The sequence below is a fragment of the Sapajus apella genome, unplaced genomic scaffold (assembly GCF_009761245.1).
Source record: "Sapajus apella isolate SASKATOON/1434 unplaced genomic scaffold, GSC_monkey_1.0 scaffold115, whole genome shotgun sequence".
Taxonomy (NCBI): domain Eukaryota; kingdom Metazoa; phylum Chordata; class Mammalia; order Primates; family Cebidae; genus Sapajus; species Sapajus apella.
The window spans coordinates 761,525-776,293 of NW_022437055.1; the positions used below are offsets into that span (position 1 = coordinate 761,525).

At 51.1% G+C, this 14,769-nt stretch overlaps 1 protein-coding gene across 7 annotated transcripts in view; it reads left to right on the plus strand.

The window, feature by feature from the left end:
* The window catches only part of BCORL1 (BCL6 corepressor like 1), a 77,100-nt gene extending 67,947 nt beyond the window's left edge, over window positions 1-9,153 (plus strand). For all 7 annotated transcript variants that reach the window (XM_032260175.1, XM_032260171.1, XM_032260177.1 and 4 more), the window contains 3 exons: window positions 1,320-1,397; window positions 2,519-2,675; window positions 6,929-9,153. In XM_032260175.1, the coding sequence (XP_032116066.1) occupies window positions 1,320-1,397; window positions 2,519-2,675; window positions 6,929-7,211 (518 nt within the window). In that variant the 3' untranslated portion in view covers window positions 7,212-9,153. The remainder of the gene's footprint in view (window positions 1-1,319; window positions 1,398-2,518; window positions 2,676-6,928) is intronic.
* The last annotated feature ends 5,616 nt before the right edge of the window (window positions 9,154-14,769 follow it).

Below are 14,769 nucleotides of genomic sequence, written 5' to 3' on the forward strand. Positions count from 1 at the left end.
GAGTACAGTGGCATGATCTTGGCTCAGTGAACTGTCCACCTCCCAGGTTCAAGCGATTCTCCTGCCCCAGCCTCCTGAGTAGCTAGAACTACAGGTGTGCGCCACCACACCTGACTAATTTTTATGTTTTTAGTTTTGCCATGTTGGCCATGGCTGGTCTCAAACTCCTGACCTCAAGTGGTCCGCCGCCTCGGCATCCCAAAGTGCTGGGATTACAGGCGTGAGCCACTGTCCCCGGCCTCGTGTATGTTTTTATTTGAACACCTGTTTTCAGTTCTTCAGGGGCATATACCTAGGAGTGGAAACAAAAGGATTTTATGAGGATAAACCTTGCTGCTTTTCTCATGTTTTCAAAGATGAAACAGAAGGACTTATGCTTATTTATATTACTACAAATTGGAGAGATTGTGATTTGATAAATGAACATTGTGAGCAATAGGGAATTAAAATCCTGGGATAGGTCTAAGAGTCTGCTTGTAGAGTAAAGCTCTACACCATGTAAAATGGAAGTCCCAAACCTAAATAAATGCCTTTAGGCTTAAAAGGGAGAAGAAGGCTGGGTGGGTGGGGAGTGGCGAATTGGAGCCCGCATGTGTCGCTGTTCCCTCTAGCCAGCTGTTGACGTGCAGGAATTTGGACACAGTGTTGCCAGATCAGATTTTTTTTTTTTTTTCACAAAAATATTGGGAAGTCTGGATTTTTAAGTGAAATTGCCCAATTTAAAAATGTTGGAAGTCAGGCTGGGCGGGGTGGCTTATGTCTGTAATCCCAGCACTTTGGGAGGCCAAGGTGGGAGGATCGCTTGAGCTCAGGGGTTTGTGATCAGCCTGGGCAACATGGCGAAATCTCATCCTCTACAAAAATGGAAGAAAAAAAGAAAAAAGGATTAGCCAGGTGTGGTGGTGCGCCCCTGCAATCTCAGTTACTCAGGAGGCTGAGGTGGGAGGATCACTTGAGCCCAGGAATTCAAGGTGCTGTGAGCTATGATCATGCCACTGTACTCCAGTCTGTGTGGCAGAGCAAGACCCTGACTGAAAAATAAAATAAAATGTTGGAAGCGTGTTGAGATTTTTTCTTTTTTTCTTTTAAAGCACTGGGCCAAACACCAGGCAGTCAATGGGTTAGATTGGTCTCCTGTCCCTTTGTTTGTAGTCTCTGACTAAGAACAGGAAGTGTGTGTCTCTCTGGTCACTCCTGGCTTCTCTCGTAGTCCTTCCTTCCCTTCTCCCGTTCCCTTCGCCCTGTGTGCATGGACTTCATTTGGAGATTCCTTCTCCATCTTCCCCTCCTGGTCTCATCGCCTGCTCTTCTTTCATCAGATCACCTCTCAGATCTTCAGGGCCGAGCAGAGGGTGATCCCGGTGTATCCTGGGATTTTTACAGCAGTTCTGTGTTGGGTAAGTTTGAAGTGGGATCCTTCCCACCCTCAGCTGTGGCACAAAGATGTGGGATTTGGCTCGGGTTTCACCAGGTCTTCTCAAGGACAGGAGTAATCCTGTGGCGGTATCCCTTCTTCCCCTTTTAATGGCTTACAGACCCTTTCAGACCCAACCCGACCCCGATCCTGACCCCGTCTTTCCCTGCAGATGCAGAAGTCATTTGCCTAAACCAGGAAATACGCCACTGATTTGGACACAGCCATTCCTCATTAGCCCTCTACCGCTCCCCACCCTGGACATTTAAACAATTCTCTTTCTTCCAAGGTCCCTTTCTTCTCCCTGGCTTTGTCTTAACCCTGCCAGAAGCCCTATGAGCATTGTCACATCTTCCAATATTGCTCAAACTCAAGAGGGACCCCACCCCTCACCTGACAGCTCCCATTCTCTCCCTACCCTGCCCCCAGGATGCACACACAGTTTTCCAAATAGCTACTGTCTTCGGAGCCCTTAGCCTTCTGGCCATGGCTTTCCTCTCTTGGAAGATCAGCACGTCTTTGTCCATGGTGGTCATCTAGCATTTGCCCTTTGGGCTAGGGGGCTGAAGATGAAAGGAAGCACCCACTCCTACCCTTGGGGGAAGCTGGAGGGGAGAAAGTTGGGATGGAGTGTAACTGGCCACACCCAGAATGTGGGCTGGGGAAGGGAACCGGCTGAGCCCTCTCTGGGCTTCTTGGGAGCCCCCCAGGCAGTGAGGCAGCTTGGGAAATCTGCAGCTAGAGAATGACGTGTTTTTACCTTGCCCTTGTCTGCTGATAATATCTTCAGGCTTCCATCTCCAACAGCTGAGCAGGTCATCCTTGACGTCACCTTGCTTTTGCCAGTTGGAGTGGGGAGAAATATAATAAATCTCTGGCCACAGAATGGCCACAGAAGATTTCTTTCAGGACCACAACTTTCATGTGCCTTCCCAAGGATGTGAGCCATGGGACCGGCAAACCTTGTCCCTGACTAGGGGCCTGTGGCCTTGTCATTTATCTCCCAACTACCCCCTCCATGCCGCTTTATCTGCTTGGTACATTTCTTTTCTTCGGTTTTGTGCATATATCTGAGTCCTAATTCTCTATGTGCTCCCCTTACAGAGGAAAAAGACGGGTTTGCCTGTGACCTGCTACATAATCCTCCTGGGAGCTCTGATCAAGAAGGAGACGATCCGATGGAAGAGGACGAATTCATGTTCGAACTCTCAGACAAGCCTCTTCTCCCTTGCTACAACCTCCAAGTGTCAGTGTCCCGCGGGTAAGTGTCCGAGAGACCCACGGTGACTGAACGCCAGGGTCCTGGCAACAGTGGACGCCCTCACTGGGAAGGTGGAGTTCTGAAGGAAGTGAAGACCTGGCGAACAAGCGCCATCACACATGACAAAGGCTAGCCTGCCCTTTTAGCCCAGAGTAGTTCTGTTCAAATTAGAGGCTGCAGGCTCCGTGGACATTGACTAGCTGTATTTCCTGCACCCCAAAACTAGATTCTCTCTCTGAAGGCTTTTTTCTACTGTTACTGGGTATAAGCGATGATCTGAGAGATACCTGGGCGGATGAACTGCTAGAATCTCTGGAACATTTTTGTGGTTTCTGGAGGTAAACAGAGTATTTGCAATTGAGACTGCTGGAAAAGCCGGGACATATGGTTGCCATAGCCATGGGGCCACTAGGGTCCTTCAGTGATCCGCAGCCTAGTTTCTCAGTGCCGTAGTTTATTGAGGATTTTTTTTTTTTTTTTGAGGCAGAGTCTCACTCTGTTGTCCAGGCTGGAGTGCAGTGGCGTGATCTCAGTCCACTGCAACCTCTGCCTCCTGGGTTCAAGCTGTTCTCTGCCTCAGCCTCCCGAGTAGCTGGGATTACAGGCACCCGCCACCATGCCTGGCTAATTTTTGTATTTTTAGTAGAGACGGAGTTTCACTATCTTGGCCAGGCTGGTCTCGAACTCCTGACCTTGTGATCCACCCGCCTCACCCTCTCAAAGTGGTGGGATTACAGGTGCGAGCTACCGCGCCCAGCCCTCAATGCCATAATGTTAGCAATGTGGTGGTGCCAACATTGTCAGCCTAGATGACAGTATATTATATTGGTGATCACCTGTTTAAGGAGACTAGAATACACTGTATACCTGACACTAACATTAGATTGAACTCAGTTTAATGTTTATTCAGTGGTCCTGGAGGGAGTTCGGCAGCCAGCAGGGCCGTGGTTTTTGTTGGATTTCCCCACATGTCAGCGTGTGGAAGTGCTGGCTGAGAATACGGGCTGAATCGCCCTTTTGTTCTTAGCCTCCATGATTTTTTCCCTCTGATTGGTGTCTTCACGTATTTCAAATACTTTTGCAAACAATTGTAAGGATAATTTTTCTTTTATATCTATTTTTTAAATGTCAACTCCGCGTTAAAAACCAGTAAGCCAGCAGCCGGGCGCGGTGGCTCTTGCCTGTAATTTCAGCACTTTGGGAGGCTGAGGTGGGTGGATGGCTTGAGCCCAGGAGCTTGAGACCATCCTGGCCAACATGGCAAAATAGCGTGGTGGCGGGCGCCTGTGATCCCAGCTACTTGGGAAGCTGAGGCAGAAGAATCACCTGACCCTGCGGGGTGGAGGTTGCAGTGAGCTGATATTGCCCACTGCACTCTAGCCTGGGTGACAGAATAAGACTCCATCTCAAAAATAAAATAAAATAAAATAAATCCAGTAAACCAGCATGATGTGCACAGGATAGGGAGCTGAATGGACAATAGATTAGGAGCTCTTTAAGTAAGAGCCTCTGTTTAGGGCTTTAACCATTAGACCACAGTTTCTTTGCATCCCCCCCACCCGCCAACCCCCTCCACATACACACACACACACACACACACACACACACACACACACACACACACAGCCTGATCAGAATAAAAATAGCGTATATGATGGCACTAGTAGAGATCAAGTTTCAGGGGCTTTTGGTCCTTATTCTTCTGGGCATAAGTTGATCCCTGAGGGCAGGGCGGGGCCTCTGGGATATAGTGTTGCACGGTTAATTAATTCCTTCGATGTATTCAGCACCTCTCTCTCTGAAACAGGATCTTGGGCTTCAGGCAGTAAAAGGACCAGGGTAGTCTGCATTAGGTGCAGACAGAACACAGGCCACCAAGGGCTGCGTGCCCCTCAGTGAGCCGGTGGCAGGCACGTGGTTAGCCCAGAGCCCAGTACCAGCAAAGCTGGTTTTCCTGACATGACATCCTCCAGCGCTCCTTCTAGAGCTGCCCTTCCCCACAGCTGCAGCACACTGTGAAAATGTCTGTTCTTGAAGAAGTTGGGGGTGGGGGTGCTAGCGTAGACTGATGCCTCTGAGGCCCTATGGCGTGCAGAGGGACCTTCTGAATCACCAAAACTGAATTCTCATCACTAGTGTGCATGTTTTCAGGGCTTTTTCCCATTCTTTGGAAGTGATGGTCCAAGTGTGTGCTATCTGTAGTCCCCTTTTCTTAACCCAAAGCGCTCCATTTCCTATTCGTGTGAGATAAGAACTTGCTGTCATTTGGGAGAAATGTTGCGTTTTAGGGATAAGGATCGTGGGTCTGGTTAGATGTTTAAGGCGCTGGAATGGAACATTTGATTCTATAAACATGTCTTCAACAGCTGTGCCAGGTCAAACCCTGGGGACCAGAACTCAGCTCTGGCCTTCGAAGAATTCACTGTCTAGTGCAGTAGATGAACAAGTATATAATTAACCCTAATCAAAGACAAAATGTCCTAAACAGATTCATTGTAAGAAAAACTCCAACACTTTCAGAAGGGTGTCAAATGCAAAAAGTTACAGTCCACGCTGAGCCCCCATTGCCATGCCACAGAGTGAACCACAGTTTAAGGTTCTTTTGCAATACTGTCAGAAGTGGGCTTTGTTAATAATATTACAATAGGGTTGTAAATCAAATGCCACGAGACCATGGGAGATGGAGGAACAATGAGTTACAAGTGGGGAAGGTTTCACAGGTGATACGGTATCTACCTGAGCTGGGCGGGGAAGGAGAGAAAGATGGAGAGCAAGGCATGGAAACATACAAATTCAGAAAATAGGGGGAGTCTTTTATCATGTGACTGGTGCTTGCTGGGGTGGGAGATACAATGTGGGGTATGTGTGTGTGTGTGATTAAGTGGACATTGGGCTGAAGAAGTTGGAAGGTCTTATATAATATCATGGTAGTGGCCAAACATGGTGGCTCACTCCTGTAATCCCAGCACTTTGGGAGGCTGAGGCGGGTGGATCACTTGAGGTCAGGAGTTTGAGACCAACCTGGCCAACATGGTATAACCCCGTCTCTACTAAAAATACAAAAATTAGCCAGGCGTGGTGGCGCGTGCCTGTAATTCTAGCTACTCAGGAGGCTGAGACAGGAGAATCGCTTGAACCCAGGAGGCAGAGATTGCAGTGAGCTGAGATCTCGCCACTGCACTCTAGCCTGGGTGACAGAGTGAGACTCCATCTCAAGAAAAAAAAAAATCATGCGAAAGAATTTAGAATTTTTCTGGAGGCACTGGGGATCCATTGAAAGCTGTTTAGGGAGGGAATGGAAGGTCAGACTTTCTTTGTAGAAAACTGTAATGGTAACAGATGATCCAATGAGGGTGAGTAGGGGTGCAGAAGAGTGACCCCTGGCAAAGGGAAACCAGTTAGGAGGCTGATAAGATGGAGCCCAGGCCAGAAGTGGCAAAGGCTGGAGCTGGGGTCGTGGAATAATGAGGAGGGCAAACTCTGTGAACTGGGACCACTAACGTGGAGAGGCAGCATTTCTTCCTGCATTAGTCAATGTAAGCATTTGGCCCGGGACCGGCCCCTCCAGCACCCCTCCCAGCTGTCCCCAGGCTGCCACCCAGTCGGGTGTGCTCAGCAAAGTCAGACTCAACTCGCTGTAATGTGAGCTCTGGCCCTGCAGAAACGATGGTGCTGCTGCTAGAGAAAAAACTTGTCTAATGCATTCCAGAGCCAAAGAGAAATGCCTTTTGGATTACCCGCAGTTTAGGCCTTTCTCCATGGCTCCCCCTCTGCTGGGGAAGATCTTGGAGAACAAGGAGGCCAGGGAAGTGAGAGTGAGAACAGGAGAGGGAATCCAGCCGAGGTTGGCAGGGGTGGGAGTGCCGGGTGGGGGAAGGCCAGTCCCAGCAAATGGCCAATCCCAGGTCACAGGGGTGCGGGCTAAGTCCCCAGGAAGCCCACTAAGAGTTTGAGGTTCTGGAAGGCTCCTTTCCCTCCTGCTTGTGTTATTTTGGAAGAGATCAGTTACGGATTGAGTGCTCACCGTTTAGCTGAAAGCCGGGCCAGGCACTGCAGGGGACAGGAGACATTTGCCTCAGCTATACCCAAGGAGCCTGTGGTTTAGCAGGCGACAGGGGAGCCAGACTGGCAGTGAGTTATAATGGGAGATGAGGGTGGCCGCGCAGCCTTCGTGGGTTTTGCAGGGTGTTCCGGGTCGGTGCCCCCACTGCTCCCCCAGCCTCCTTCTATAACTCCCATCCTTGCCTTTGCAGGCCCTGCAACTGGTTTCTCTTTTCCGATGTCTTGAAGAGGCTGAAGCTTTCCTCGAGGATCTTTCAGGCCCGGTTCCCGCACTTTGAAATCGCCACCTTGCCCAAGGCTGAGTTCTACCGGCAGGTGGCCTCCAGTCAGCTGCTGACCCCTGCCGAGAGGCCTGTAGGCTTGGACGACAGATCCCCCCCAGGCTCCTCTGAGACTGTGGAGCTGGTTCGGTACGAGCCAGACCTACTTCGGCTCCTAGGGTCCGAGGTGGAATTCCAGTCTTGCAAAAGTTGACCAGGAAAACAGCCCCTCCTTTTCTTCTTTCTCCTTCCGAGTTCACCCTTCCCCCACCTCCCTTGTCTTTCCCCCACCGAGCACCAGACTGCAGAATGAGGCAATAATACGGACCAACAAGAAGCCGCCTTATCAATGCCAGCATTAGCGACTGGACTGTTTTTGTTTTTTTGGTTACAGTTAGTTCTCATCTCCCTGTCGTCGTCATTGTTGTCGTGGTTGGTGATGGGGGTGGAAAGCTGAACTCTATGTCTGAGGACAATAGGTCCCAGGGGTGGTGGGAGGTGTCGCCGGGACTGGCCTCCTTGTATATGACCAAGACCAAACCTGGGTCCTGGGTGGCCTTGGCCTGTCCCAAGGAGAAATGAGAAAATCCCCGATCGCTGAGCGCCCCCCCAACTCCATTCCCCTGTGTTCTTCTGTCTTCTGTAGTATTTATTTGATTAGTATTTAATTTGTACTGTTTCATTGGTTTCTGAGAAGTCTGTATCACTGTGACGATTTGAGACAACTTGTTGTTCTGAGGGACTTTCTTTACCTCCTTTCTTTTTCTTTGTTGATGAGCTCTGACAAAGCTATTCCCAGGTGGTTTTTCCCCCCACTGGGGTGGGGTGGGGTCGGGGGACATGAACTTGTGACTAACAAAGCTAGCTGCTGCCGGCCCAGGGCTGGGGGCTTGGGGGTAAATCCTGAAGCTTTGGTGCTCCCCCCCCGCCCCCTTCCGCCCTTTGCAGCAGCCCCACTATCTTCAGATTAGTGTTGACAGGGAGGGGAGGATTGTGGGGCCAGGGCTTAATAAGTGACTCTAATAAAGGGGTGTGGAGAAGGGATCTGAGGGGTGAGGGTGCCCCTCTTCACGCCTTCTTCACTGCCCCCCTCTGAGTGCACAATATGAGTTTGTTCCTGCATCCTTTCCGCAGTGCCCCCACTCCCCCAACCTCATTCTGGCCTCCCTGTCTAGAGATACTGAGCCTCTCACCTCCCAGCCCTCGGCCCGATCCCTGCCCCTTCCCAGACTCGCAGCACCCCTTCCTTCCTCTCCTCCCCACTCCTCCTCCTTCAGACCCCCATTCTCCTTGGGAATCTGCAGAGGGCTCTGAGACTGACTGCCAGATGTGAAATCCAGGCGTCAGCTGTTTCCTAGGCAAGGGCAGGAAAGGGGTCTCCAGCCCTTGCTCCTCTCCTGCCTGGGGACCTGAGGTTGAGTGGTGGCCCCACCTGGCCTCCCCCTCACCTCTGGGCTCCAGCGCTGGGTTTGTCCAGTGATAGAGAGGAGCTTGGGTTGCGTCTCTGTCCCCGCCCCCTCTGTGGTGTTGTCCCTCCCACTCTTCTTATTTTTCTACCAATTGCTATTTTTCCGAACAATCCTTGTAGAGTATGTACCATTCAAAGGCAGGAGGGCCTCGCCATGGCCAGCTCTGGTTGGAAATGGTACAGTTTTATTGTACAGGTGCTAAAACAACAACAACAAAAAAGAAAATGGAAAAAAAAAAGATTAAAAAAAAAAAGGAAAAAAAAAAGCCAGTTTGAGGATGGGACAATCTGTTCTCTGGAGGCTCCTGAGCCCTGCGGGAGCGTTGGTGGTTATTTTCTTTGTATTGTGTTTGTTCTTTGTTCCCAGGGGGTGGGGGAGTTCTCACCCCCGCTTCTGTAGGACTGCTCCCCCACCCCCACCATACTGCCCAGTTGGTTTTAAACAGTTGTTTTCCCTTTAAAAAAAAATACATATATATATATATATATATATATACACATATATATATAAAGTTGAGGGGTTTTGGATTTTGATTTGTTGGTTTTGTTGGGGTTCCTGGTATTGTGTAGTTTATTTCATGTTCTGTTTGCCTTTCCTTTTTTCGCATTTGGGTGTATATTCTGGCTACCCTTCATGTTTCATTTTAAGCAACTGGCTGTGGAGTCAAAAACACTTGCATACTGAAAACTGTGTGTCAGGGCTTCTGTCTCCCGTCTCTTTTTCTATCCTCCCCTTTGGGACTTGGTGGTGGTTTCAGAAGGTGGGCATTGTGATGGGGAACCCCGCCCCCCACCATCCTGCTTTGCAGCTGTGGGTCCGGAGGGGTACAATGAATGAAGGCAAGGTGGAGTGGCTAGTGAACGTTGGGTCACGATCTAGAAAGAAAAATAAAGGCAGGGGCAAATCCTAGGGGTGGGGCCAGTGGGGCAAATGGAGCATCTGGCTCCTGTTGCTTTGGTTTGGGGTCCAAGGGGGTGCCTGGGCAGTCCTTGTTTCCATAGGAATAGCAGGATTGGAGGAAGCTGCCCTCTCTTTGGTGGCTGTGGGAATAAGCCTCCTTAAGGAAGTCCCCTGCCTGCCCTGGGCCACCCTGCCAAGGTGGCATCTGGCTGCATAGCCTCATCACTGCCCTCACTGTTGTGCCAGTGCTCCCCGCCCACAGTGCAGGCCTTCCACGGTTCTGTTTTCCTGCCACTGAGCGACCATGAAGGCAAGATGCCCATCCTGGATTTTGCAGTTTTTACTCCCGCTTTTGAAAAAGAGTGGTAGAAGCTATGATTCTTGTGAATGCTAGTTCCAGAATGCACCAGCAACTGAGGGGAAGAGGATGTTTGAGAGGCCTGGGATGAGGCCCTTTGAAGCTGTATTCTCTTAGGGCCTCTTGCTGTGGCTTTCGAGTCTGGAGAGCCCTGTCAGAGAGCGTAGAGGCGAAGGGATCTGTGCGTCTGGCCGGCTGGACTCCAGCCATCCCCAGGAGTGAACTCTAAGCTGCTGTCTTTGCTCAAGCCTCAGAAGCGTGGCTTGACCCAGGTCCAAGCATCGTCCTCTTTGAGCCATAGCATTAATCTTCCTCATTGGCCCTCCTCTCCCCACTTTCTGATCCCAAGACCCTTTGCAATAGCCATCTTTGTCAGATTCCCAAAGAAGCCCACAGTGGTTCTGAATTCAGGTCGATCTTCTGCTCGGAACTTGCAGTCAGGTCCAGAAACCTGACATATCAATAGGTTGTGAAAGCCATGTAGTGAGGATAAGGATTCCCCTAGGCCCAGGATGCTACGGGAGCGCAGAGGGATGGGCAAGGGCCCTGGGCACACATCCTGGAAGAGGTGATGCCTGGTTGATACATTAAAAAGTACAAATGTAGGCATTAGAGGTATTTGAACTGAGGAGACAATCTGAGCAAAGGCTTGGAGACAAAGAAGGGGAGTTAAAAGCAAAACCAAACAGCAGATTTTTTTGTATTGCTTTTAGGTTCTTTGCCCACAGCTTACCTGGAGTCCCACTGCCCTTTGCCAGGTTGGAAAGGTCAAGGCAGGAGGTAGGGACCGTAGCATTAAGTCTACATTCCTGGTCAGGATTGGGGTGAGAATGGCTTGGTAGCCTCTTACTAAATGATCTCCCAATCCTTTTAGTATGGTGTAGGGGAAAGAGCCAGCGCTACTCCTAACTACCGAGGCTGACCTTGGGTGGGAACCTAATCTTTCCCAGCCTTCATTGCCCCATCAGCCAAATGGAGGCCAGTGTACCCACCTACTGTCAGAGCATCACACTGAGGGCCAAAAAGATCTGTTTAGCCAAAATTAGTTCCCTCTTCATGCCGAGTTCACGAGCCTATGATTAATGAGGGTCTTATCAGAATGTTCTTGGAGCTTGAAAGAGAGGCTCTGTTCAAGTCTTGGTGGGAGGAAGGACCCTCTCCGCATCCCTATTTGGCGTGTGGGGGCGGTGGTGAATGGGGTAGTAAACTCTAACTCAATAACCGGGAGGCCTGGTGGCTGTTTCACTGTGTGCCGCCCCTGCAAAGGCCAGTGTGTGTGTGTGTTTGGGTAGGGTGGGGTCTGCCCCAGGGGTGTCTGCTCAGGTGCTGGGCAGGGGGACGCGAAGTACTCGGGCCTTCTGGACCCTGCAGCAGGGACGGGCCGGGGCTCCACGTGTTCCCCCAGCGCTCGGACTGCGACCGCGCAGGGGGCCTGCCGATCTGCCGGGTCAGGCAGCTGGAGGCTACGTCTTTCAGCCCGCGCCGGTCCTTGGGAGCCGGGCTCGCGCGGCGGGCGGTCAGGGCCCTCCGCTGGCAAATGACAGTCTCGGGCGCCTGCAATGCTCTCCGGCTTCACGGTAGAAGGAGGCTGCCCGCAAGCGGAGCGAACAGCAGGCGGGGTGGCGGCGCGTGCTCACCTGCTGGTCTGCGAGACTGGGGGAGGGGGTGCTGGGGGCGGGGCCAGAGCGCTGCTGGCCAATGGGAGAGCGCATTCGGAGGCTGGCTAAATTCCCCCTGGAAAGTGGAGGAGGAGGGGTTTGAGGGGAGTGTTCCAAGCTCTGGAACAGCAGAGGGCTTTGGTGGGGGTCCGGAGCCGTCCAGGGACACTTGCGGGAGCACGGGCATGATCGAGGACTGGAAGACGCCGGCCGCGGCCGCCTCCATCACGGACGGTAGGCCCCGCCCTGGCCGTCCCTCCCTTCCCGGGCCCCGCCGGGCCACTAGCCCGCCATCGCTGGCTCGACAGCACCACCTGCTGGACGTCGGCCTCCACGTCCGGAGCGCCGGGGCCGAGGTTCTCTGAGGCTCCGACCTCTGTCCGGGAAGGGAACGAGCTCACTCAGCCCAGATCCAGCGGCGTCGGAGCTGGAGGCAACTGCCTCTTTTGGAGTACGGGAAGGGATCAGAAAGGCCTGTGACCATCAGAATAACTTCTTTTCCCGCTCCACCCACCGGAGCTACATTTCCACCGCACAGCCCCACCCAGGGGTGAGGAAATAGTGGGGAGGCAGTCCCTGGAAGCGGGCAGCAGCAAAGGGCGGGAGTTCATGAGTTGCATGTGGCACCTGGTGACAGCGACGCGCAGCTAGCAAGCAGCCCTGGGCACCTCGTGGACCCTGTGATCCGAGGATGTCTGTAACACCCCAGGGGCAAAGGAAGTAGCCGCCTGCAGTGTTATAGGAGCGATCAGAAAGCCGCCTTAGTGCCCAAGTGTGGATTGTCCTCCTCCCTCTCCTCTTGCCTGCGGTAGCATAGGGCAGAAGTCCCAGAATTAAAATCAGGACTCGTTCATTCTTTCAATAAGCATTTATCGAGAACCTACTGTGTGCCAAACACTGTGCTAGGCATTGGGGATACGTCAGCCACTAACACACAGTCCCTGTCCTTGAGGAGCTCACAGTGTATTGGTGGGGAACCCTGCATAAACACGTAATTAAGGAACTGCAGCGTGTTAAGTGCTGCCATAGAGGTATTTACAAAGTGCTGTGAGGCCTGGCTCATGCCTGTAATCCCAGCACCTTGGGAGGCTGAGGTAGGTGGATAACTTGAAGTCAGTAGTTCGAGACCAGCCTAGCCAACATCGTGAAACCCTGTCTCTACACAAAATACAAAAACTAGCTGGGCCTGGTAGCATGTACCTGTAGTCCCAGCTACTCGGGAGACTGAGGCAGGAGAACTGCTTGCCCCAGGAGGTGGAGGCCTCAGTGACCTGAGATCGTGCCACTGCACTCCAGCCTGGGTGACAGACGGAGATTCTGTCTCAAAAAAATAAGGAAAACAAAGTGCTCCTCCCAGAGGAGGGAGTAACATACCAGCTGCTGGGAGATGAGGGTCGTCTCTTGACACCTGACTCCATTAAACCATGAAAAGGCAGAGACTTATTGCCACTTGACTCTGGTTGCAATGAACCTGTCTCCCGAGATTCTCCTCTAACCCACCCCCATAACTGTATCAGCACAGGTTAATCAGTTTCGCTACTTGCACACTTGGAGTAAGAAAGAAAGTGGACAGGGAAGTTGCTTTAGGGGCAGAGGATGTTCAAAACAGTAACAAATTTTGAGTGCTAAGGTGGGAGGTAGGGGTGGGGATACCATGAGGGCCCTGAGCCAGGGAGAGCAGGCCCTGAGCAGTGGAGCACCTGGGGTGAATGCCTGTGCAGAGGGGAGGTCAGAGGCCGCCTACCTAAAAATTGGTCCCCATCTCCCACTGGCTCCATCAGTAATCATTCCTTGATGTTTTGTACTGTGCCATGTTATGTGGTTGATAGTCCCTCCCACTTCTTAAGGAGATAATGTGCTAATTGGTGACACTAACTGGGTACAGGTCATTGAAGATTTAAGTAACAGTTGTGATTATAATAGATGTCACAGGGTGTTCGTGATCAGTTGCCGAAAGAGTGGCAATTGCAGTGAGTTTAAAATAGCTCACTTAGGATAGGCTGGTCTGGGGAGGCAGATTCCATGAATCAAGTCTTGAAGGAGGGGCACAATTTAATTGGTGCAGGATAGGAAGGACATTCTGATTGAGCAGAACCAATCAGATCCTGAGGGTGGATTGTACTTTTTTTTTTTTTCTTTTTTTGAGCTAAAGTCTGGCTCTGATCGCCCAGGTGTGATCTCGGCTCACTGTAACCTCCGCCTCCTGAGTTCAAGCGATTCTCTGCCTCAGCTTCCCCAGTACCTGGGATTATAGGCACACACCACCATGCCCAGCTAATTTTTGTATTTGTAGTAGAGATGGGGTTTCACCATATTGGCCAGGCTGGTTTCGAACTCCCAACCTCAGGTGATCCACCTGCCTTGGCCTCCCAAAGTGCTGGGATTACAGGTGTGAGCCACCATGGGTGGCCGGGATGGATTGCATTTCTAAAGGAAAAGATGTATAGAAGGGAAGAATATTTGTTAAGAAAACACAAGATTGTGTAAATGTTGAGGTTGTCTGTATTGCCTTGAGCAGGTAAAAGTTAAATGGAGGATCTTGGTTTCCAGGTTTAAAATGCTTAGAATATATATAGTAGATAATAAGAGCAAAAGCACAGAGTTTGGAAATTGTAAACAGAGGCATGTTCACAGGCCAGCAAATCCATCAGTTTGACTGGAGCAGTGCCTTGGGGTGTGAGTGGTGGCGGAGGGAGCAGGGTGAGTTGACTGGGGAAGTCAGTTAGGACACAATGGTCAAGGGTCTTGATGGCAGGCCAAGGACATCAGGGTTTGTCCTGAAGACAAGGCTGACGCTAAGCTTAAAATACTTCCGGAACTACTGCCTTGAGCCCAAGTACTCCCCATCCCTACTCCAGGACCCCTGGACTGGATTCAGCAGCTAAAGAGTTAGGTTGAGAAAGGATTAGAGATTAAGCATTTTGAGGATCACGGAGGGCTTTTTAGCAAAGAGCACATGGGAGGGGTTGAGATCACTGGGAGCCCTTGCGTGTCTTGGGTAGTTTGAGCCAGGGTGGAGGTTTCTGGGAATGTGGAAGGCAGGCCAGATTTTCGGACATTGCAAACCATGTGCTGGACTTCAGGAGATGGGAGAAGGGGACGCGGGAGAAGTGAAGGCAACCATCAGATGGCTCTGAAATTTCCACCCTGAGAGGTCAGGAAAACGGTGGCACCATTAACAGAAATAGGAAAGTCATGACGGCCTTTTTGTTTGATTTTTTTTTTTATTATACTTTAAAGTTCTGGGATACATATGCAGAACGTGCAGGTTTGTTGACATAGGATAGGTACGCATGTGCCATAGTAGTTTGCTGCACCCATCAACCTGTCATCTTGGAAAGGATTTTTGTGAGTGTGCAAATAATTTTAAAATCCATTGTTGGCCAG